Source organism: Bufo bufo, chromosome 1 (genome assembly GCF_905171765.1).
Source record: "Bufo bufo chromosome 1, aBufBuf1.1, whole genome shotgun sequence".
NCBI lineage: Eukaryota > Metazoa > Chordata > Amphibia > Anura > Bufonidae > Bufo > Bufo bufo.
This window is the reverse complement of record NC_053389.1, coordinates 509,371,673-509,395,694: the sequence shown is the minus strand read 5'-3', so window position 1 is coordinate 509,395,694 and position 24,022 is coordinate 509,371,673. Positions and strand designations below refer to the sequence as shown.

The window sequence follows — 24,022 nt, the reverse complement described above, 5'->3', positions numbered from 1 at the left end:
GCACAGTATTACAATTATCTGGGAGTAGGCAGTGCCTCTCGTGGTCTTCTCCCCAGCCAGTTTATCACAGGATAGCTGTCTTCAGGCTACTGACTATAGTTTACATTCCTTTACTCTATAGTAAAGTACACTCTATACAGAGAGCTGCACCTGCATGGTCCTAGGAGCCCTATTTAACTACAAGAGAGGAATTTATCAGCTATACTTTGCTCATTCTCAGGCAGGCTCCGGGGATATGGGGAAGCATCTGCCTAGAATTGAGCGCTTAATACACATATGCTCAGTCCAGCCCCACGTTTCCTGAGTTCCGCAGTTTGTAGCGGACTTCTGCCTGGGATTAAAGAGATCCTGCCACTGGAAGATTCAGTGTTAAACCAGGCACAGTGCCTTGTTGGGCTAGCTCAGCTGAATGTAATGATACCTTTCACTTAGCGATCCATTGCTTCATTCTGGAGAAAAAAAACATAATTAGACTTACCGGTAATTCTGTTTCCTTGAGTCCACCATGATGGCTCTACTATGAGAGTGACCCTTGACCTCTGTAGGGGCAGGAACACACAGAGTTTAAAAGGCCACCACCCACTCTCACCCTCAGTGCTTTCCAAATTACCAAGTGGGTGCAGCCTTAACCTAGGCAATATATACCTATATATATATTATTTTTATTTTTTATCTCTGAGTATTAATTCATACTCAACCCCTCCTTAAATCTCAGGGGGGGAAAATCTGGGCCGTCATGGTGGACTCAAGGAAACAGAATTACCGGTAAGTCTAATTACGGTTTTTCCATTTCGTCTACCATGACGGCTCTACTATGAGAACTACCAGATTAGTCCGCAGGTTAAGTCCGCAGAAGCCGACACATTAATTCGGTAATGTTTGATAAAGGTATTTATACTCGACCAGGTGGCCGCTCTACAAATCTTGTCTAAGGAGACACCTCCTCTTTCTGCCCACGAAGAAGCCATAGCTCTTGTAGAGTGAGCTTTTATATTTGTGGGGCTGTTTAGACCAGACTTCTGATAGCAACAAATAATAGTAGATCTGATCCATCCTCCAATGGTGGCTTTGGATGCCTTTTCCCCCTTGTTTGGACCTGCATATTGAACGAAAAGATGATCATCCCTCCTAAATTCCTTTGTTGAATCTAGGTACTGTATGATAGTATCCCGAACATCCAGGAGCTGGAACTGATCTTGTGATGGACAGTCTTTGGGAAAGGATGGAAGAATAATCTCCTGGTCTCTGTCAAAGTCCGACACCACTTTCGGGAGGAAACCTGGATCCAAGCGTAAAACTATTCTGTCTGGGAAAATAGTAAGGTATGGTTCCCTGCAGGACAGTGCCTGGATTTCGCCCAGTCGTCTGGCTGAAGTAATTGCCACTAGGAAAGCTGCTTTTAATGATAGGTGTTTTAGTGAGATATCCTGGATAGGAGAAAAAGGTGAACCTGTAAGACTTCTCAGGACCAAGTTTAAATCCCATTGGGGCGTCCTAGGGGTTAGGGATGGCCTCAACCTGGAGGCTGCTCTTATAAACCTCCTTATCCACCTATGACTGGCTAGGTCCGTATCATAGCAGGCCCCCAAGGCCGAGACCTGTACTTTGAGAGTACTTGGTCTGAGGTCCAGATCTAACCCTCGTTGGAGAAAGTCTAGAACTTTTTCAATATTTGGGGAAGAGTTTACCGGAGGAGTCTGGCCCAGCCAACTACAATATCTCTTCCATATTTTAAGATATATTGCAGAGGTGACTTCTTTCCTGCTAGATTTAAGGGTATTTATAACCTTTTCCGATAGCCCCCTGCTTTTTAGGACCTCGCGTTCAGGATCCAGGCTGATAATTTGAACAGACCTGGATTCTGGTGAAGAATTGGGCCCTGAGAAATAATGTTCTCCTGTAGGGGGATTTTCCAGGGTTCTTCCAGAGCTAGCTCTTTTAGTACTGGGAACCAATTTATTTTTGTCCAGTATGGGACAACCAGTATTACTGTTACTGGGTCCGACCTTATTTTCTGCAGCACTCTGGGTATTAATGGCCAAGGGGGAAAGGCGTAGGCTAGATCCCAAGTCCACCTGATTGAGAATGCATCTGTCGCCCAAGGGTTGTCCCTTGGGTTTAGGGAGCAGAAGGGATGGACATTTGCGTTTTTCCTTGATGCAAACAGGTCTATCTGGGGGGCCCCCCATCTCCTGGTGATCTGTTCGAATACGTCTGAGTTTAGGGCCCATTCTCCTGGATCTATGGTTATCCTGCTGAGGAAATCCGCCTGTATGTTTTCTGTACCCTTTAAATGGATAGCTGTGATGGAAAGAACATTTTTTTCGGCCCAGGAAAATATTTTTTCTGCCAATTCTTTTAAGCTTGTTGATCTTGTGCCCCCTTGATGTTTCATGTATGCGACAGCTGTTACATTTTCTGAAAATATTTTCAGGTGTTTTCCGGAGACCTTGTCCTGTGACACCTTCAGCACCTCCCAGATTGCCCTCAGTTCTCTGTGATTTGATGAACATTTTGTCATGGCACCTGACCAAGTGCCCTGGTAATTTAGCGAGCCTATTTTTGCTCCCCATCCTGTACCGCTTGCATCCGTGTTTATTTGTATCTCTGGATTTTTTACCCAGGGTATCCCTTTTAGCAGGTTACTCCCTTTCGTCCACCAGTTTAAATAAGATTTTACGTGATTTGGAATGGGGATTCTTTTTTCTAGGGAGCACTGTCTCTTGTCCCAATTTCTCAGGATCCACGACTGGACAACCCTGGTGTGAGCCTGAGACCAGGCTCTGAGTCCCCCAAACATTTCATCTAAGACGGATCTTGTTTTTTTTCACCTCCTCAATCCCCATGGTTGCTCTAACAGCTCCCAATAGCTCCTCCATATCTTCGGAAAAAAATAAGTATTTTTTACTATCATCCATGATTTCACCCTCTGATAGAACGTCAAGATCAACCTTCTGTCTAGAGGTGGAGGCCTCCTCGTCCATATCCTCTGAAACAGAGGAGGATGGGACCGATAATCTAGGTTTTTTCGCCGGAGGTGTAGGCGGGATTGATTTGAGGGAGGCCAGAGAAGACTAATTTTCGTTTTGAATAAGCGATTTGACCACGGACAAAATGGACGGTTGCTCCTCTTTTATAAGATCATTTAGGCAACCTTGGCAGAGCTTCTTTTTATAATTCTCAGGAAGCCTCTTGCTATAAGTCGCACATCTCTGAACTTTAGATCTTGTTCTGGGCTCTTTAACTCCCTATAAGAGAGGAGCAGCCAGGTATCAATAGACAAATAACATAATAAGTAAAAAAAATGATACATCATTTGTCCTTTCCCCACAGGGGAACTCACTGTTGGAGTAGCCGAGGGGGCTTCAGATTCCATCTGGGCTGCAGAGGCGTCCGGGGCTTCAGGAGCAGACATCTGTGTGTGTATGCTCCAGGAGGAAGATCGGTGTGTGCCACTGCATGTTTGAAACTGCCGCCTCAAATAGTCAGCCCGGCGTCTGACGTCATCACAGTGCGCCCGATCCAAGCTCCGCCCCTTCCGCCTCCGGCCGAGAGCAGAGTGTAATGCTGAGGCTTCCTTTGGAGTCGGCGTGCAGCATGCTTCTGCTTTCGTGCGGTCAGCTTCCTGAATGTAGGGAAGGGGGACCGACACTATGGGAGGCATACAGGCTCCTGCGGCAGGAACGAGATTGGCTCCATATGTATCCCCTGCCCAGCTTTGGACCGGACCGCAGGAGGGCAGGGGAAGAGGACCAAATCCTCAGGTACTTTTAAAAACAATAAAACTTTCTTCACCTCCATCAGGAGGGCTCTCTGTGTAGTTGACCCCGTAGGGACAGGAAACACTGAGGGTGAGAGTGGGTGGTGGCCTTTTAAACTCTGTGTGTTCCTGCCCCTACAGAGGTCAAGGGTCAATCTCATAGTAGAGCCATCATGGTGGACGAAATGGAAAGTACTTTTACTCTATATGCAAATAGGCAATTAAGTGCACCCAGGGCAGACCTAAACCACTCTGTGCACCCTTGCTCCTCCTGCTTCCTCTGCAATCCCTTACATCTCCTTCTTGGTTGACAGGGACAGGAGAGATCACTATGTTGGACACTGGCTCTAACAAGAAAGAGAGGGAGGGCTTGGGAGAGGAATCAGGAGGAGCAAGGTGCACAGTGTGGCTTGTGCTTGCCCTGGGTGCACTTAACTGCTCATTTGCATATTAATTAAAAGTATTTTTCTCTAGAAGGAAGCAATGTGAGAAAGGTATTAATACATTCAGCTGGGCTAACCCTACAAGCATTGAGTCTTGTTTAACAGTGAATTTCCTGGTGACAGAAGCCAAATTTTCCAATGAAATTGTAATTTCTGGTTGAACAATAAGCCATTGAAACCATGATTTCCCCCCCTCTTTGTTGGAAACAACAACAAAAATCCATTGAATACATTTCCATCAATCTGAATAATAGAAAAATCATAAAAATCTGATAATGATCCTGTAGAAAAAATATATATCATGGTGGATCGAAGCTTTGTTCACATTGGCGCTAATATTTCAGTTGTTCTACTGAGCTATAAGAGCAGAACAGCAAAAATAATGGAAGCAACAGATCAGCAGCATGTTCCATTGACCATAATGGAGTCCATCAGCTGGCAACAACACAAAATACATGCTGCGCTAAATATTGTTCAGAATTTTTTACATGATCTGCAATGGAGGTTTGAGACCAATAGGAAGCGCTGGTAGGGCTCATCATGCTGATTAACCCCTTAAGGACCCATGACGTAGCTGTACGTCATGGGTCCGATCCCTAAACATGGCGAGCGTGTGGCACATGTATGCGATCAGCCATTACCTTTCAGATGCCGTGGTCAAATGTGACCACGGCATCTGCACAGACCGGAACCGGAAGTCGCGCGCTTCCGGTTCGGTAACAGCGTTCCCCGGCTGAGATCGGGGGACCTGTTACTACGATCTAATTGACCGAAGCCCCAAGCTGGCTTCCGAGTCAATTAGATGTATATATTAATTCAGGCCGCTACGTGGCAGCCTTGTATTGATATAGTGCAATTGAAGTCTTCAATGATGGCTATTTAGCCATCACTGAATACTATGGGCCATCGAATGATTGCCAGTTATCGTCACCCAAGGCGACTTAAAAAAAGTTTAAAAAAATTGTCAAAATAAGTTTTTACAAATATATAAAAAAATAAAAATAAAATAAAAGTTCAAGTCATCCCCCTTTCCTTAAAATACAAATACTTAACCAATAGAAAAAAATAAACATCATGGGCATCGCCACGTGCGAAAATGCCCATACTATTAAAATATAACAATATTAATGGCATACGGCAAATGGCGTAGCGGGAAAAAAAATTTAAAACAGCCAATTTGCCATTTTTTGTCACTTCAACTACCCAATAATTTTTTTTATAAAAAGTGATCAAAAAGTTGCACACACTTAAAATTTGTATCACTGAAAAGAACAGATCGTCCTGAAAAAATTAGCCCTCACACAGCCCTGTACACATAGCTACAAAAAAAGTTATAGAATATGGTTAGGAAAAAAAGGTTTTAATTTTTTTTCAGTATTAAAACGCAAGACAAATTATTCAATTGTGGTATCGTTGGAACCGTACTGACCTGGAGAATGAAGATAACAGGTCAATTTTACCGCATAGTGTACATTGTAAAAAAAAAAAAAAAACTTTATTAGAATTGCGTTTTTTTCCCAATTCTACCCCATTTGGATTTTTTTCCCCCGCTCTCTACTACATGGTATGCAACTGTAAATGGTGCCATTAGAAAGTACAACCTGTCCCGCAAAATGGAAAAATAAAAAAAGTTAGGACTATGGGAAAGCAGGGAGTGAAAAACGAAAACGCAAAAATGGAAAATCCCAGGGTCCTGAAGGTGTTAAGACTTTATACCTTTCTTTTGTCTGTACGATAAACAGCTGCAAAGATATCAGCATTTTTATTCATATGCAAATGAGAATTTCGAGCACTCGGAGGCAGTGCTGAATCATTTGAGCACTACTGTGTAACACCCCCTGTGCTCTGCACACTCCCCCCCTCCGCTTGATTGACAGGGCTAGGCATACTGAGAGCAGAGCTGTGTCATGTGCTAGCATGTATATATCATATACTCTATGTACTATAGAAAGAGAGAATCCAGCTTCTTGTGGAGTAAAAAATTGTTCTTTATTGGCTCATCATATAAAATCCACCAAAATCACAGAAAAAGGTGTAGTAACATGTTTCGGGCTACAGAATCCAGCCCTTCATCAAGCTGGATTCTCTCTTTCTATTGGATATTCTATTAGGCCCAGTTCTGGCCTTTTTTCCGTGCTTCGTGGATTAAAGTCAGAGGTGAGAGCTGCAGCCATTTCTATCATTGTTTTGGACTCTATGTATTATAGCTTCACCACACTGAGATCTGCTCAGAAAGCTAATCTACATCTTACTGCTTTATTCACAAGCACAATATATGATTATACAGACACCAGTAATGAGTGATAGCTTATAAGCATAGAAAAGATCTACATCTTTATGTGGTAATGTGTATAGCTTGGTGGTTAGTTGGTTTTGCATGTAGAGATCCCAGGTTTGAATCTTGGGAGAGACATCAACATTTTTTTCTTCAGAATTTTTTTTAAGAAAGACTTTTCTTAAAAAGTCTATGTCCTTATTATATTAAGAATAATGTTTTTTTTTTTTAGAAAGCTAATAAATATTACTGGTTTCTTTATAATCATATATTGTGTCTGTGAATAAACAGGTAATAGGTTTTAGCAAAAAACAAAACACTATTCTCAATATAGTAAGGCCTTTATTATTATTATTATTATTGTATAGCCTTTTAATATGGTTTTGAATAAGAGAAAAAAAAAATAACAAACAGGGCGAACCACTATACCACTAAGCTATAGCATCACCACATAGAGATATAGTTTTTTTCTATGCTTACAAGCTAACACATATCACTGGTGTCCTCATGATCATACATTCTGCCTGTGAGTAAAGCAGTAATATGCAGATTAGCTTTCTTAGCATATCTCAATGTGGTAAGGCTAATGATATGTAGATGCTAGGACACAGCTCTGCCCTCAGCCTGATGTCTAGCCCTGTCAATCAAGAGGAGGGGAGTGTGCACAGGGGGTGTTACATAGCAGTGCTCAGATGTATCAGCCCCGCCTCCTGGTGCTCCAATTGCTTATATGCATATGAATAAAAACTGGTATCTCTGCAGCTATTTATTGTACAGACAAAAGACAGGTATAGTTTTAATCAGCATGATGAGCCCTACCAGGCAGTATGTCTGGTTTAATAGGGTTGATCCTGGTGACAGAGCCGCTTTAATACTTACTGAGGTTGATCCCACAATGATCTCTCTGGAGGAATGCCTATATGGTTGTCTTTTTCCATGTGAGCTATTAATTCCGTTTTTGACTGAAACTTCTCTTGACAGCCATGACATCGACACTGATGGATTTGCCTTCTAATAAAATTCACTAATTTGACTTGCTGATAAAACTTCAGTCCTGTCAAGCAGAAAACAATACAATACAAGTCAGTGAAAACAGCGCTTGTATTGCTAGAAGTCAGGTAAGCATATCAAGAGCAGTCACAAGTGATATCAATGTAAATTGAATGCATTCATCACATTGCATTTAGTACAAGTTGTCAGGTTTTTCAGTTCTCCTTGAATTCTCCCGTACATGTCCGTTATACTTGAACTACAGCAATTTTCTTTCTTTCCTTTAGACTCTGCTTTAAATATGTATTGATTTTCTGTGGGCTTGTGCTCGCTATATCTATGAAATATGTTCTAGTACTAGGATCTAGAAAATATCTAGATCTGAGACTGGGACCAATGTAAAGACCATTTCCATCGTCTCCTCTGTAACTGCACAAAAATTCGTACTTGGCTGGCCATCCAAAATCAACAGTTGGGAGCCCAGAAGTGCTGGGGTATAAATATGCAGCTCCAGCGTTTCTCACCCTGTGCGTTTCACAATTCGTCATTGTCACTCATGGGCCTTGGTTTCCATTACGATGCAGCAGATGGACATATTTAAAGGGGTTGTCCGGGTTTAGAGAGGACCTGTCACCTCTGCTGACATGTCTGTTTTAGAAACTACCTGCATTCATCATGTAATAACAAATCTGAAGCATCTATTCTTATGGCTCTATGTTGTGTCATTCCTCTATTATTCCTTCTAGAAGGGGAGGGGTGTGGGGGAGAGGGTGTCCTTGCAGAGTATGACACAATCCAATCAGTGCTGCGGCGTTAGACTATTCAGGGACACCCCCCAACTGGTAACTCCCATGTGCACCTTTAATGCAGACTTTTAGCAAAAAAAAAGTAATTTTAGCCATAAAATGCCTTGTGCAGCTAAGGGGGCGTGTCCGTGCCCTCCTTGTCACAACTCAGGAGGCAGGATGAAGGATGAAACTGAGCATGTGCAGCCATCTCAGTGAGCAGGACAAAGAAATAAGAAAAAAAAAAAGTATTTAGATCCAGGTGCTGGTGTGAAAACTGTAGAGTATTTTTCATAGGACAACCTCTTTTACCCTACGTTTACTAGTACTACCTATATATCTACAAAAACATGCAAAATACATTGAAAATACATTCATTTAACCCAGGGAATTTTTTACTTTACTTACCCAAGTCTGTTTTTATTTTGTGAAGATCAAAGTAGTGACAATCCTAAACAGAGAAAAAAAACTAAAATTCTTAAGCCATAATTCTCTGTGGCAGCTTCAATTACTATCTTCTGCCAATCTGACAGTGGGCATTGATAATCAAATCCATGTCCAATGTCAGGTCAGGTTGGAAGCACATGTTAGTGCAATTAAACCCATGGGCACCAAAAGTAGACCCGTCTATTTGTTAGTCATCATTTAAAGAAGTTGTACAGGATCTAAAAACATCAGCTTTTTTTCCCCCAGAAGCTTGTACATGGACCATGCCTGGTCTGCTGCTCATCCCCATTCATGTGAGGCTCAGCCACCACTTCATAGGAATGGTATGCTTTGTGGTATACAAACAGACCCTGTGGCTAAAGCTAGACAACCCCTTGGAACAGAATGCAAAGTTACCAGTAGCAGCAGACCTAACCTAGTATAGTCTCATGAAACTGTCCTATGGGCAATCCCAGAGATGTTGCCACATATGGGTACATCAGACTGATTATCTTATTATGTGATGCTATCTTGTATAAGACAGATTTGGTCTGTATGTGCCGGTGGTAAGAATATGGCAAATTAATCATAGGCCAATGTTTTAAGACGGTCTGTGATATCCCCTGCTCTGCCAGAAGAAGCACCTCATTTATGATGAAGTGCAGGCCTCCTCATATGTTAGGTGCATCCTCTGGCAGCTTGTGCGCCTAAACAGAAATCGCAGTTGCCGTAAATTTGTCTTCATTTACCGTCCGACATAAATGAAGATAAATATACCCGCCCCCTCCCTGACATCTATATTTAAAAAGTCACAATCACATATAGATGGGCCACATATAGGAATATGTATAACTGGCACCAGTGCGTGATACGTAATCAGGGTTTTCAACATGTGCGATGACAGTCACTTCACTGGTAGGGTTTATGTCACTAGCCCAGTCCTAAGTGATGGAGGTGTGATGAGACATAGACACCATACCTTCATGTGCAAGAGAAGTTTCTCAGTGGTGTCCGCCTGTGTATCACAAAACAGACAAAATGCAGACATAGGGTGCTCTTCCCAGTCAGACCAGTCCCTGAGAACAGAATATATACTAACTTTCAGAATACACTGGAAATACATGTAGAATTTTATAATTAAAAATATATATCTACACACCGTTTATTAACATGTTTTAACCAATTCAAAGAGATAAATAATAAATGCAATCATACTCGTCATTGCTGTCTGCTAATTCCCGATCATCTTCAGACTGTACTTCCTCCCAAGTCTTACCTAATTCCTAAAAGAGAGGAAAACCTGTTACTATATACATGTAAAATACCATCATTCTAAGCGTTTTGTATATTTCCAGCAAATATCACATACAGCTAGCAAAATTGTATTAAAGAGATTGTGCACTGTAAGGATATTGATGACCTATCCTCAGGTAGGTGGTGATCTGACTCCCGACACTGATGCAGATCAGCCGTTGGAAGGGGTTGTGGTGTTCGTATCCTCTTCAATGTTTACTGCACGCCCCCTAGCTTGTAGTGGCGGTGCAGTGTAATTACAACTGCTAGCCTCATTTACTTGAATGGTACAAGTTATAATTACACAGCACCAACGCTATAATCTAGACAGCATCCAGGTAAAAAGTGAAGAGGACAAGCACCGCAACCCATTCAAACAGCTGATCGGCATGGGTGTTGGGAGTTGGATCCCCCGCCGATCTGATATTGATAACCTATGCTGAGGAGAAGTCATCAATATCCCGACACTGCACAATCCCTGTAAAGGATTTTCCAGGGAAAACTTTTGCTGGCTTATGTTATGTATGGGGTACAGCTGCAGTACCAGACACAGTTACCTGTATGAATGTGTGCCTGAAAAAACACTGAAGAATTCCCGGCACTACAACAAGAATATTTTGAAAGCATCTAGTTGTCTGAGGGAAATTAACCAAAAGACAAGACATTCCATTTACTTTATTGCCAGGAGTCAAAATCAACTTGAAGATAATTAAAGCACTCTGTCACCAGGATCAACCCTATTAAACCAGAAATACTGGCTGGTAGGGCTCATCATGCTGATTAAAATGATACCTTTCTTTTGTCTGTATGCTAAATAGCCTGAATCCTCCGAGCACTGCTTTGTAAGGCTCCTTGTGCTCTGCACACTCCCCCTCCCCTTGATTGACAGGGCTAGACAGCAGGCTGAGGGACTATGTCCTATCATCTACATATCATATACTCTGTATTATAGCTTCGCCACACTGAGATCTGCTCAGAAAGCTAATCTACATATTACTACATATTTATTCACAAGCACAATATACAGTCCTGATCAAAAGTTTAAGACCACTTGAAAAATGGCAAAAAGTCATATTTAGCATGGCTGGATCTTAACAAGGTTCCAAGTAGAGCTTTAACATGCAACAAGAAGAAATGGGAGTGAGACAAAACATTTTTTGAGCATTCAATTTAATGAAAACAACAAATAAAATGAAACAGGCTGTTTTTCAGCTGATCAAAAGTTTAGGACCACATGCCTTTAAAAGGCCAAATCTGTGCAAAGATGTGGATTCATTGTCATTTTCTGTCAGGTAGTCACACGTTGTGATGGCAAAGGCAAAAAAACTCTCCCTTTTTGAACGTGGTCGGGTTGTTGAACTGCATAAGCAGGGTCTCTCACAGCGCGCCATCGCTGCTGAGGTGGGACGCAGTAAGACAGTCATTTGGAATTTCTTAAATGATCCTGAGGGTTATGGAACAAAAAAGTCAAGTGGAAGACCCAAAAAAATGTCTGTGGCAAACCCAGCCACTGTATATTGTCATTCCTGTATGTACGATGTTATTGCATATGTGTATGCCACTTTAAAGAACCAAGCGTATATATGTTTTGTGTAATATGGTTCAGGTGGGCTGTAACGTTCCTATGCTGGCTGCATGAAAACCGCCAGCATTCATGCAATTGTATGTTGTTATGTGAGGGGACCCAGATAGCTAATTGTATTGTATTTGTGTATTCTGAGCGGCATTCACCTAATGATATGCCCTCAGACTTCAGCTATCTGGGATATGTTAATGTCTGTGTTTGCTGGGAGGGTGTGACATTGTGTGTTTGGGTGGGGATTCCTGTCTTGTTGTCTCTCTGTGTGTATTGGCGATGTCCTTTGTCCTGAGAGATAATTGAATTACTTCTCGCTTGTCTCCAGGACAGAGGATATTGTGTATTCGTCTGTCTGTGATGATTGCATCAACCCAGTGTGAGGTAATTCTATCACGGACAGAGGGGAGGATTTTGTGGGGATGTGTTGTAATATATTGATTGGTTGTATTTCAAACGCCTGTGGGCAGTACTATGTTTTTTGGTTGTGAATAAAAGAGGCTGTACGTGAAGTACAGTCAGTTCCTGTTTTAACCCTCAAAGTGAAGTGTCGTCTCATTCTTGGGGGAGGATTTATTGTATGCTGTACCGGCCTATTTGGATCATTGCCTGCTTTTCCTGTCTACCAGCGGAGACCTTGTGGATCGTGCTACCCCTCCGCTACAATTGGTGGCAAGCAACGGGATTTCGACTACCCAGCAAAGCAACTTTCGGCAGAATTCTAGCGAATAGAAGAAAGGAAGCAGCAATTCGTGAGTTTACTCATTCGGTTGAAAACTGAACCCGGGAACATGTGGAAACTCACGAACGGCCGGTGAATGGGCATGAATTATGCACTTTTGAAACGAAGTACTTTGAAAGAGTTACTGGAGGCAAGGGGAACAGTAGCCAGCAACAAGACAAAGGTTATATTAATCGCAGAGCTAATGGAAGGAGACAGAGCCGCGGCTGCTGCAGCACCTCCAAGGGAGGAGGAGCCAACATAATTTGAGAAGGAATACAGGAGCAGGATGGCTCTACTTCCACCAGCGCTATATGACCAGATGGCTGACCGAGTTTTTGGAGATGTGCAGGAATACATCATGCTTCGGAGGTCGCAGATGAACCAGCAGACTGGAGAAAGAGCCATGACGCCTGTTAACATCCTGCCAGGGAAAGCTAAAATTCCCTACCAAGCTTTTAAGAGCTATTCGGAAGCGGAAGGTGAGGTAGATGACTACCTGCAGGATTTTGAATGGTTATGCCAGTTGCACAACAATATCAGTGCGGAGGATCGGGTACCCCTACTGGCAGGGAGACTATCTGGTCGCGCCGCAGAGGCATATCGTGCCGTACCTGACGAGGACAGTACAAACTATGCCAAGGTAAAACAGGCCATTTTAGCTAGGTATGCGATTACCTCCGAGGCCTACCGACTAAAGTTCAGAGACATTAAAAAGCTCGCCAGAGACACTCACACAGAATGGGCACACCGCCTACAACGAGCGGCAAAGGGGTGGTTGGAGGCCACCCAAGTTAACACCCTGGAAGACCTGTTCCAACTCATGGTAATGGAGCAGTTCTTTGACGGGATACCCGCGCACCTGCAGAATTGGGTGCGGGATCGGAAGCCACGCACCCTACAAGACGCAGCCAAGCTAGCAGATGAGTTCCAGGATACCAGGAGGGAACAGCGCACTCAATCGAAACCAACCTATGGATCTACCACACCAGTACCAACCGTAAACACAGCCGTTCCAGCACGCCCGGGGGTAAGAAATAACACCTACACCCCCAGGTATCAAGCTCGCCCCCCGATACGATGCCACACCTGTAACCAACAGGGACATATGCAGCGGGACTGTCCCCGCAACCGACCACGGCCCAGCTGGAACCCCCCGGTACCCAACAACTGGGCAGCGGTTCATTGTGCCCAAGCGGAACCCTACAGAGTACCCGAGGTCCTAGCTTTCACCGAGGAGCCCCTGGGCACACTACATGAGGTGAACCCTATCCAAGCCGCCTCTGACAACCGCCAAGGGCACCGACAAGAGGTACAGGTGGAGGGGAGAAAGGTACAGGGGTTACGAGACTCTGGGGCTACTATAACGCTGGTCCGCAACCACCTAGTACCCAAAGGCAACCTCACGGGGGAGGGTGTAGCAGTGCATGTAGCAGGGGGAGCGATCTACAAGATCCCCACGGCCAAAGTCCACCTGAATTGGGGAGCGGGGAATGGGAATGTGGAGGTGGGCCTGATGCAGGACTTACCCGCAGACGTTATTTTGGGCAACGACCTGGGGGAGCTGACTTCAGCTTTTGTTCCCCAGTCCATCAGCCATGAAGCTTATCCGGTTGAGACACGGCAACAGGCTCGCACCACAGCACCACCTAACCACTCTGAGTACTCCTCCGGACATCCCCAAGCCGATCCGTTAGGATCAAACTGGGTATGCCGGCTTGGTTCTGGGGGAGCATTGTGGCAAACCCAGCCACTGTATATTGTCATTCCTGTATGTACGATGTTATTGCATATGTGTATGCCACCTTAAAGAACCAAGCGTATATATGTTTTGTGTAATATGGTTCAGGTGGGCTGTAACGTTCCTATGCTGGCTGCATGAAAACCGCCAGCATTCATGCAATTGTATGTTGTTATGTGAGGGGACCCAGATAGCTAATTGTATTGTATTTGTGTATTCTGAGCGGCATTCACCTAATGATATGCCCTCAGACTTCAGCTATCTGGGATATGTTAATGTCTGTGTTTGCTGGGAGGGTGTGACATTGTGTGTTTGGGTGGGGATTCCTGTCTTGTTGTCTCTCTGTGTGTATTGGCGATGTCCTTTGTCCTGAGAGATAATTGAATTACTTCTCGCTTGTCTCCAGGACAGAGGATATTGTGTATTCGTCTGTCTGTGATGATTGCATCAACCCAGTGTGAGGTAATTCTATCACGGACAGAGGGGAGGATTTTGTGGGGATGTGTTGTAATATATTGATTGGTTGTATTTCAAACCCCTGTGGGCAGTACTATGTTTTTGGTTTGTGAATAAAAGAGGCTGTACGTGAAGTACAGTCAGTTCCTGTTTTAACCCTCAAAGTGAAGTGTCGTCTCATTCTTGGGGGAGGATTTATTGTATGCTGTACCGGCCTATTTGGATCATTGCCTGCTTTTCCTGTCTACCAGCGGAGACCTTGTGGATCGTGCTACCCCTCCGCTACAATATTGGAGGAGCTGCTCAGCCCCTGACACGGTGGCGTGTCTAGATTGGGGGAGCAGCCCAGCCGCATGTGGACCGCAATTATCGACTATCCCCAGCAAAATATGCATACAATGGAGGACGTCGGCGCGGTCCACATGCACCACAAGGACAAGCTACAGGGAATGTAGCAAAGCATCATATGAGACACCAAGAGAAAATGCACCAAACAAATAAGCTACTGACTATACTGGGAAGTCATAAATGCAGGTATTAAAAAGCTGAGACTTTCGCCAATATGTTCCGGTCAGGAAAATATCGGAGCCCTTCATGCACCACGTCACGGTCACTCAGCATGGCAAAGGGTTCCTACCACTACTCTGACTATGGTGTGAACAGGGTCTGAGGGTGATGGAATCCAGCTCACAGCAAAGCTTCCACACAACTGCCCAGCAAGGATACTGGTGCAATGTGAACAAGACCATACTGTGAGCCACACCCATATCAGACCCTGTGAAGGAGGTATAACAGGTGCAAAAGAGTGTTAGAATGCCAGGTAAAGGCACACACACTACAAATCAAACAAAACAGAAACACCAAAAAAATAGTGGCAATTTTGGAGGAGCTGCTCAGCCCCTGACACGGTGGCGTGTCTAGATTGGGGGAGCAGCCCAGCCGCATGTGGACCGCAATTATCGACTATCCCCAGCAAAATATGCATACAATGGAGGACGTCGGCGCGGTCCACATGCACCACAAGGACAAGCTACAGGGAATGTAGCAAAGCATCATATGAGACACCAAGAGAAAATGCACCAAACAAATAAGCTACTGACTATACTGGGAAGTCATAAATGCAGGTATTAAAAAGCTGAGACTTTCGCCAATATGTTCCGGTCAGGAAAATATCGGAGCCCTTCATGCACCACGTCACGGTCACTCAGCATGGCAAAGGGTTCCTACCACTACTCTGACTATGGTGTGAACAGGGTCTGAGGGTGATGGAATCCAGCTCACAGCAAAGCTTCCACACAACTGCCCAGCAAGGATACTGGTGCAATGTGAACAAGACCATACTGTGAGCCACACCCATATCAGACCCTGTGAAGGAGGTATAACAGGTGCAAAAGAGTGTTAGAATGCCAGGTAAAGGCACACACACTACAAATCAAACAAAACAGAAACACCAAAAAAATAGTGGCAATTTTGGAGGAGCTGCTCAGCCCCTGACACGGTGGCGTGTCTAGATTGGTTTTTTTTTTTTTGGTGTTTCTGTTTTGTTTGATTTGTAGTGTGTGTGCCTTTACCTGGCATTCTAACACTCTTTTGCACCTGTTATACCTCCTTCACAGGGTCTGATATGGGTGTGGCTCACAGTATGGTCTTGTTCACATTGCACCAGTATCCTTGCTGGGCAGTTGTGTGGAAGCTTTGCTGTGAGCTGGATTCCATCACCCTCAGACCCTGTTCACACCATAGTCAGAGTAGTGGTAGGAACCCTTTGCCATGCTGAGTGACCGTGACGTGGTGCATGAAGGGCTCCGATATTTTCCTGACCGGAACATATTGGCGAAAGTCTCAGCTTTTTAATACCTGCATTTATGACTTCCCAGTATAGTCAGTAGCTTATTTGTTTGGTGCATTTTCTCTTGGTGTCTCTCCCTCCGCTACAATGTCATCAGCAGAGGATCCAATTGGCTGTCCGTCAAGACACTGGACAATCCTCGACCCAAATTAAGGCCCTTACCGATGCTGACTGCAGCCCCATAACCATCAGACGGCATCTGAGACTGAAGGGCTTCAAAAACAAAAAACCTCTTCAAAGACCTCGTCTCCTTGAACGCCACAGAACTGCTTGTTTGGATTTTGCAAGAGAGCACCAGACATGGGACATTCAAAGGTGGAAGAAAGTTTTATTCTCTGATGAGAAAAAATGTGATGGTCCTGATGGTTTCCAACGTTACTGGCATGACAAGCAGATCCCACCTGAGATGTTTTCTACGCGCCACATTGGAGGGGCGCCATAATGGTCTGGGGTGCTTTTTCCTTCAGTGGAACAATGGAGCTGCAGGAAGTGCAGGGGCGTCAAACGGCCGCTGGCTATGTCCAGATGTTGGCCTCGTTATACGAAGTGCGCCTGTAATCGAGGGGCCAAGGCAGGTTCTAGCGAAGTGCGCCGGCCGGCGCATGCGCACTTCGCATAACAAGGCCGCTGCCAGGAGTGAACGATGAACTGAGGTAGGCGGCTCTAATGGAAGGGAGGGCGGAGATTTCAATTCAGAGGGCGGCGCTGGGCACCGAAAGGAGATGGCTGCAGCCGGGCACCCTGCATCGTGAGACGTCCCCTTGGACACATTTTGACGTGAGTGACAGGTTATATAAACCTGTTTTAAATGATTATAGAGCCACAGGAGCATTTGATAAGGTCACTTTACGATTCTGTGTATTAGTAGGGACCTCGCCATATGTTTAGGTTGTAGGCCTAAATTCTGATGACAGAATCCCTTTAAGATCCAGCCATGCTAAATGATTTTTTGCCATTTTTCAAGTGGTCTTAAACTTTTGATCAGGACTGTATGATTATAAAGACAGCAGTAATAGGTGTTAGCTTACAAGAATAGAAAGAACATGCATCTCTGTCAGATAATGCTATAGCTTGGGGTTAAAGGGGTTGTCCGGGATCAAATATATATATTTTTTTAAAGTGTACTCACTATTAACAGTTGATTAAAGTTCCCCCCATATGTGTTGAGGTATTTTCGTCACTTCTACATGGCTCCGATGGTCCCCCACGCATTGTTTACATATATGTTTATCTTTGCTTAACTTCCTGCCGCACTGCACTGTGGGTTCCAGCGCAGCATCACGTGGTTACAGCTAACTATCATCTCCGCTGTAACTCCGCCCCCTCATTAATATTCCGACTCCATTCATTAGAAAGTGCCATGCCTGGTGACGTTACCAGACTGGAGGGGCGTGGCTTAGCGTGATGTCTTACAGCCTAGTCACCGCCCCTCCCTGCGATCTGAATAATTACAGAGGCTGTTGGTGACGTCACCGGGCTCCCTGGGAAGCGGAAGAAGAGGCTTCGCTCTGCAGCAAGGGACCCGGTACGTCACTGACTATGAAAAAATAGGCACTTCCGGCTTAGAATTTGCGATCTGAAAACAGGGCATCAGACATGTGTGGCAAAGGTAGGATAGTCATGTGTGTAATATTTGTTTTACTGTTGTACAATTAGAACAATGTCCCCGATCCCGGACAACCCCTTTAAGTGTATGGTTTTGCATGTAGAGATCTCAGGTTTGAATGTTACAAAGCAGTGCTCAAATGATTCAGCCCCGCCTCCTGGTGCTCAAACTTATTTGCATGTTAATAAAAATGCAGATATCTCTGCAGCTGTTTAACATACAGACAAAAGAAAGGTATAGTCTTAATCAGCATTCAGAGCCATACCAGCCAGTATATCTGGTTTAATAGGGTTGATTCTGGTGACAGTGCCGCCTTAATCCCTTCATGAAGCAGCAATTTCCCGTTTTTTTACTCCCTGCCTTCCAGGAGCCAAAACTTTTTTTATTTTTCTGTTCGCATAGCCGTATGAGGGCTTCTTCTTTGCGGGGTAAGTTTTACTTTCTAATGGCACCATAATATTGCACATAATGTAGTGGGGAGCTAGAAAAAATTCTAAATGATTTGGAATTGGAAAAGACCACAATTCCACCATAGTTATATGTGGTTTTGCTTTCTGTGGGTCAGTGCAATTACAGGAATACCCCATTTTATATTTACATCTATGGAGCCATTTGACTTTTTATTAAATTTTTTGGAGAAGTTGAAGCAAAAAACAAAAACAAAAAACAGCGACTAGGTTATTTTGATTTGTTCTCCAATATGCCATTTACAATGCATGGTAAATATTTTTATATTTCAGGCATTTTATTTAGGCATGATCCTTATTTTATTTTTTGTTTATTTTTTTGTTGTAAAATAGGGAAAGGCGGTAATTTACTTTTTTAGATCCGTTTTTTTCTCATACGTTTTGGCTTTTTTTTTAACATTTGTTTTTAGTCTCCTTAGGGGATTTTAACATGTAATTGGCTGATCACTTCTACCATAGACTGCAGTGATTTACCACTGCAGTCCATAGGAGAATCACAACTTTCCTATGAGGGCCTGCCACAGGCAGGGCTTTTAGGAGCTTTGGTAAGGCAAGCCTTAGAGCAGGCATCCTTAAACTGCGGCCCTCCAGCTGTTGTAAAACTACAACTCCCACAATGCCCTGCTGTAGGCTGATACCTGTAGGCTGTTCGGGCATGCTGGGAGTTGTAGTTTTGCAACAGCTGGAGGGCCGCAGTTTGAGGATGCCTGCCTTAGTGCCTTCATAAATTCCTAGGCTGCCACAGCAACCAAACGGTTCCTTTGATCTTTTTGTGGGGGAGCCATTTGGTCACAGGGAGCACGGCACTCCCCTGCAAATACCCACACAGATAACATGGTCACAACTGAGCAGGCAGACTGTCTTCACTATGTGAGACAACCCCCTTGAATATTAAAGAGAATGTGTCATATAATGTGTGGATAGCTGAAGAGATACAGATTCCAATGATCCAGTTATTATCTCTGAACCCTCTTTCACTTCTCCGCAGTAAGCCTGTAAACAGCCTGCTTACATTATAATGCATCCTCCCAGCTCCTACGCTCAGACAAATAGTGCAGTGGACTCCTAGCTGCCCCCATAGCTCTCAGCTAGAGATAATAGGAATCTATATATCTTCAGCTATCCACACATAGACTGATGTCAGATTCACATATGTTAGCACTAAACTGGGAAATGAGAAAAAGGAAGACTGAAAAAAAAACACCTGATCCAGACAAGACACATGTTTAACCGAGGATTGCTTCACTGTTAATACATTCAATATGGTTTTGTCCCATCTTAGGTTTTTGGCACAAAATACAGTGTTGCTGAATTAATCTTCAGCACGGAACAATGTGCGTAACTAGCTGCTACCCATCCTCTATGAAAGACAGAAATCGGTGAGACATGTTGAGAATATTCCTTGTTCGGCTTTCCTCAAAGAATGGTTATTTTAAGATGCAGTCCCTGCAGACTAACATTAGCGGTGGAGGACATAGTTGACATAATTGGCTAGAGGTTTGCACCCTCTGTCTTTTCACTGCGACCACAATTGGGATGCACGTAAAGTCACTAATGATCAGAAGTCTCAGCACAATTCCTTTGAACAGAATTTGCAAACCATGTAAAAAGATGGAAGCAGGATCTCAAAATATTTAATGAGGAGACGGGCACAATGCACTACACGTTCTTGTCTGCTGTCCCTAGTGCACCGATGTAAGTAAGGTAGAGAGATATGAGACATATAGACGATATATATACTGTAGATAGATATGAGACAGATAGATGAGATATACACTGTAGATAGATATGAGATAGATAGATATGAGACAGATAGATGAGATATACACTGTAGATAGATAGTGTAGATAGATAGTGTAGATATACTGTAGATATACCGTATTTTTCGCCCCATAAGATGCAAAAAGTGGGGGGGAAATGCCCCTGCGTCTTATGGGGCGAATGCTTCCATTTTACATCGTATGAGCGGGGAGAGAGGAGGGGCTGGAGTCCAGGACTTGGGGTGGGGCCCGGGCCCCGCTGCTCACCGCAGTATTTCTAAACATTACTCCTTAACCTATTAATAAGTTTAACTAAAGCTGCGCTCTCCCCTGTATCAGTACTGTACTTACTAACAAGCTTCCACAGCAGGCAGACTGGACGGCAGCAGTAACGTCACTCACTGACGTCGCACGCCTGCTCCTCCGACTTTGCCGGCGGAGCAGGCGCACGACGTCAGTGAGTGAGGTTACAGCTGCCGTCCGCTCTGCCTGCTATGGGAGCTTGTTAGTAAGTGCTGTACTGATACAGGGGAGAGCACAGCTTTAGTTAAACTTATTAACAGGTTAAGGATTAATATTTATAAATACTGCGGTGAGCGGAGGGCCGGTTTATTGGGGGACACTGTTATGAGGGGGGATCTGTGGATGACACATATATAGCTGTGTCACCCCATAACAGTGCCATCCACAGATCCCCCACCCCATAGCAGTGCCATCCACAGATGCCCCTCCCCATAACCGTTCCATCTACAGATGCCCCTCCCCATAACAGTTCCATCCACAGATCCCCCATAGCAGTGCCATACACAGATCTTAGATATTGATGCCTGATTTTACTGGTCGAGCATTACTTGACATGTACATTCTAAAGCAGTGCAATTACACAACATATCAACAAAGATAAACATAAAAGTTACAGCAAAAGAAAATTAAAACTAAGAATATCTGTAAAGTGTGGAGCAGCCAGAAGCCGCAGGACTCACTAAGTACAGAGGTAGAACCTTACCAAATAGTTTATTATGTAGAAGCGGTCATATTCATGGTTCCTGGGATTGACCTTGCGGTGTTGCTTTTTCCTCATGTGATCCTTTAGAGTATTTTTGTCTCTAAAGGTCTTTTCACAATACAAGCACTGCAGGCTTAGAGAATACAATACACACAAAGTATTAATACATAAATAATGCTCATTATTGTATTATGAATGTAAATGTTATTGAAATCACGTTATTAACCACCTCAGCCCCCAGTGCTTAAACACCCTGAAAGACCAGGCCACTTTTTACACTTCTGACCTACACTACTTTCACCATTTATTGCTCGGTCATGCAACTTACCACCCAAATGAATTTTACCTCCTTTTCTTCTCACTAATAGAGCTTTCATTTGGTGGTATTTCATTGCTGCTGACATTTTTACTTTTTTTGTTATTAATCGAAATTTAACGATTTTTTTTGCAAAAAAATGACATTTTTCACTTTCAGTTGTAAAATTTTGCAAAAAAAACGACATCCATATAGAAATTTTGCTCTAAATTTATAGTTCTACATGTCTTTGATAAAAAAAAAATGTTTGGGTAGAAAAAAAATGGTTTGGGTAAAAGTTATAGCGTTTACAAACTATGGTACAAAAATGTGAATTTCCGCTTTTTGCAGCAGCTCTGACTTTCTGAGCACCTGTCATGTTTCCTGAGGTTCTACAATGCCCAGACAGTACAAACACCCCACAAATGACCCCATTTCTGAAAGTACACACCCTAAGGTATTCGCTGATGGGCATAGTGAGTTCATAGAACTTTTTATTTTTTGTCACAAGTTAGCGGAAAATGATGATTTTTTTTTTTTTTTTTTTTTTTTCTTACAAAGTCTCATATTCCACTAACTTGTGACAAAAAATAAAAAGTTCTATGAACTCACTATGCCCATCAGCGAATACCTTGGGGTCTCTTCTTTCCAAAATGGGGTCACTTGTGGGGTAGTTATACTGCCCTGGCATTCTAGGGGCCCAAATGTGTGGTAAGGAGTTTGAAATCAAATTCAGTAAAAAATGACCTGTGAAATCCGAAAGGTGCTCTTTGGAATATGGGCCCCTTTGCCCACCTAGGCTGCAAAAAAGTGTCACACATCTGGTATCCCCGTACTCAGGAGAAGTTGAGGAATGTGTTTTGGGGTGTCTTTTTACATATACCCATGCTGGGTGAGATAAATATCTTGGTCAAATGACAACTTTGTATAAAAAAATGGGAAAAGTTGTCTTTTGCCAAGATATTTCTCTCACCCAGCATGGGTATATATAAAATGACACCCCAAAACACATTCCCCACCTTCTCCTGAGTACGGAGATACCAGATGTGTGACACTTTTTTGCAGCCTAGGTGGGCAAAGGGGCCCATATTCCAAAGAGCACCTTTCGGATTTCACTTGTCATTTTTTACTGAATTTGATTTCAAACTCCTTACCACACATTTGGGCCCCTAGAATGCCAGGGCAGTATAACTACCCCACAAGTGACCCCATTTTGGAAAGAAGACACCCCAAGGTATTCCGTGAGGGGCATGGCGAGTTCCTAGAATTTTTTATTTTTTGTCACAAGTTAGTGGAAAATGATGATTTTTTTTTTTTTTTTTTTTTTTCATACAAAGTCTCATATTCCACTAACTTGTGACAAAAAATAAAAACTTCCATGAACTCACTATGCCCATCAGCGAATACCTTGGGGTCTCTTCTTTCCAAAATGGGGTCACTTGTGGGGTAGTTATACTGCCCTGGCATTCTAGGGGCCCAAATGTGTGGTAAGGAGTTTGAAATCAAATTCTGTAAAAATTGACCTGTGAAATCCGAAAGGTGCTCTTTGGCATATGGGCCCCTTTGCCCACCTAGGCTGCAAAAAAGTGTCACACATCTGGTATCTCTGTATTCAGGAGAAGTTGAGGAATGTGTTTTGGGGTGTCTTTTTACATATACCCATGCTGGGTGAGATAAATATCTTGGTCAAATGCCAACTTTGTATAAAAAAATGGGAAAAGTTGTCGTTTGCCAAGATATTTCTCTCACCCAGCATGGGTATATATAAAATGACACCCCAAAACACATTCCCCACCTTCTCCTGAGTACGGAGATACCAGATGTGTGACACTTTTTTGCAGCCTAGGTGGGCAAAGGGGCCCATATTCCAAAGAGCACCTTTCGGATTTCACTTGTCATTTTTTACAGAATTTGATTTCAAACTCCTTACCACACATTTGGGCCCCTAGAATGCCAGGGCAGTATAACTACCCCACAAGTGACCCCATTTTGGAAAGAAGAGACCCCAAGGTATTCGCTGATGGGCATAGTGAGTTCATGGAAGTTTTTATTTTTTGTCACAAGTTAGTGGAATATGAGACTTTGTATAAAAAAAAAAAAAAAAATCAGCATTTTCCACTAACTTGTGACAAAAAATAAAAAATTCTAGGAACTCGCCATGCCCCTCACGGAATACCTTGGGGTGTCTTCTTTCCAAAATGGGGTCACTTGTGTGGTAGTTATACTGCCCTGGCATTTTCCAGGGGCCCTAATGTGTGTTAGGTAGGTAAATGACCTGTGAAATCCTAAAGGTGCTCTTTGGAATATGGGCCCCTTTGCCCACCTAGGCTGCAAAAAAGTGTCACACATGTGGTATCGCCGTATTCAGGAGAAGTTGGGGAATGTGTTTTGGGGTGTCATTTTACATATACCCTTGCTGGGTGAGAGAAATATCTTGGCAAAAGACAACTTTTCCCATTTTTTTATACAAAGTTGGCATTTGACCAAGATATTTCTCTCACCCAGCATGGGTATATGTAAAATGACACCCCAAAACACATTCCCCAACTTCTCCTGAGTACGGCGATACCACA

The 24,022-nt window shown here is 43.5% G+C and overlaps 1 protein-coding gene across 2 annotated transcripts in view; it reads right to left on the bottom strand.

The window, feature by feature from the left end:
- Positions 1-24,022, bottom strand: part of ZNF277 (zinc finger protein 277) — a 103,208-nt gene that overhangs the window by 3,385 nt on the left and 75,801 nt on the right. For both annotated transcript variants that reach the window (XM_040411056.1, XM_040411064.1), the window contains exons 7-11: positions 21,155-21,287; positions 9,895-9,962; positions 9,659-9,755; positions 8,662-8,704; positions 7,358-7,532 (exon numbers count right to left, since the gene is read on the bottom strand). In XM_040411056.1, the coding sequence (XP_040266990.1) occupies positions 7,358-7,532; positions 8,662-8,704; positions 9,659-9,755; positions 9,895-9,962; positions 21,155-21,287 (516 nt within the window). The remainder of the gene's footprint in view (positions 1-7,357; positions 7,533-8,661; positions 8,705-9,658; positions 9,756-9,894; positions 9,963-21,154; positions 21,288-24,022) is intronic.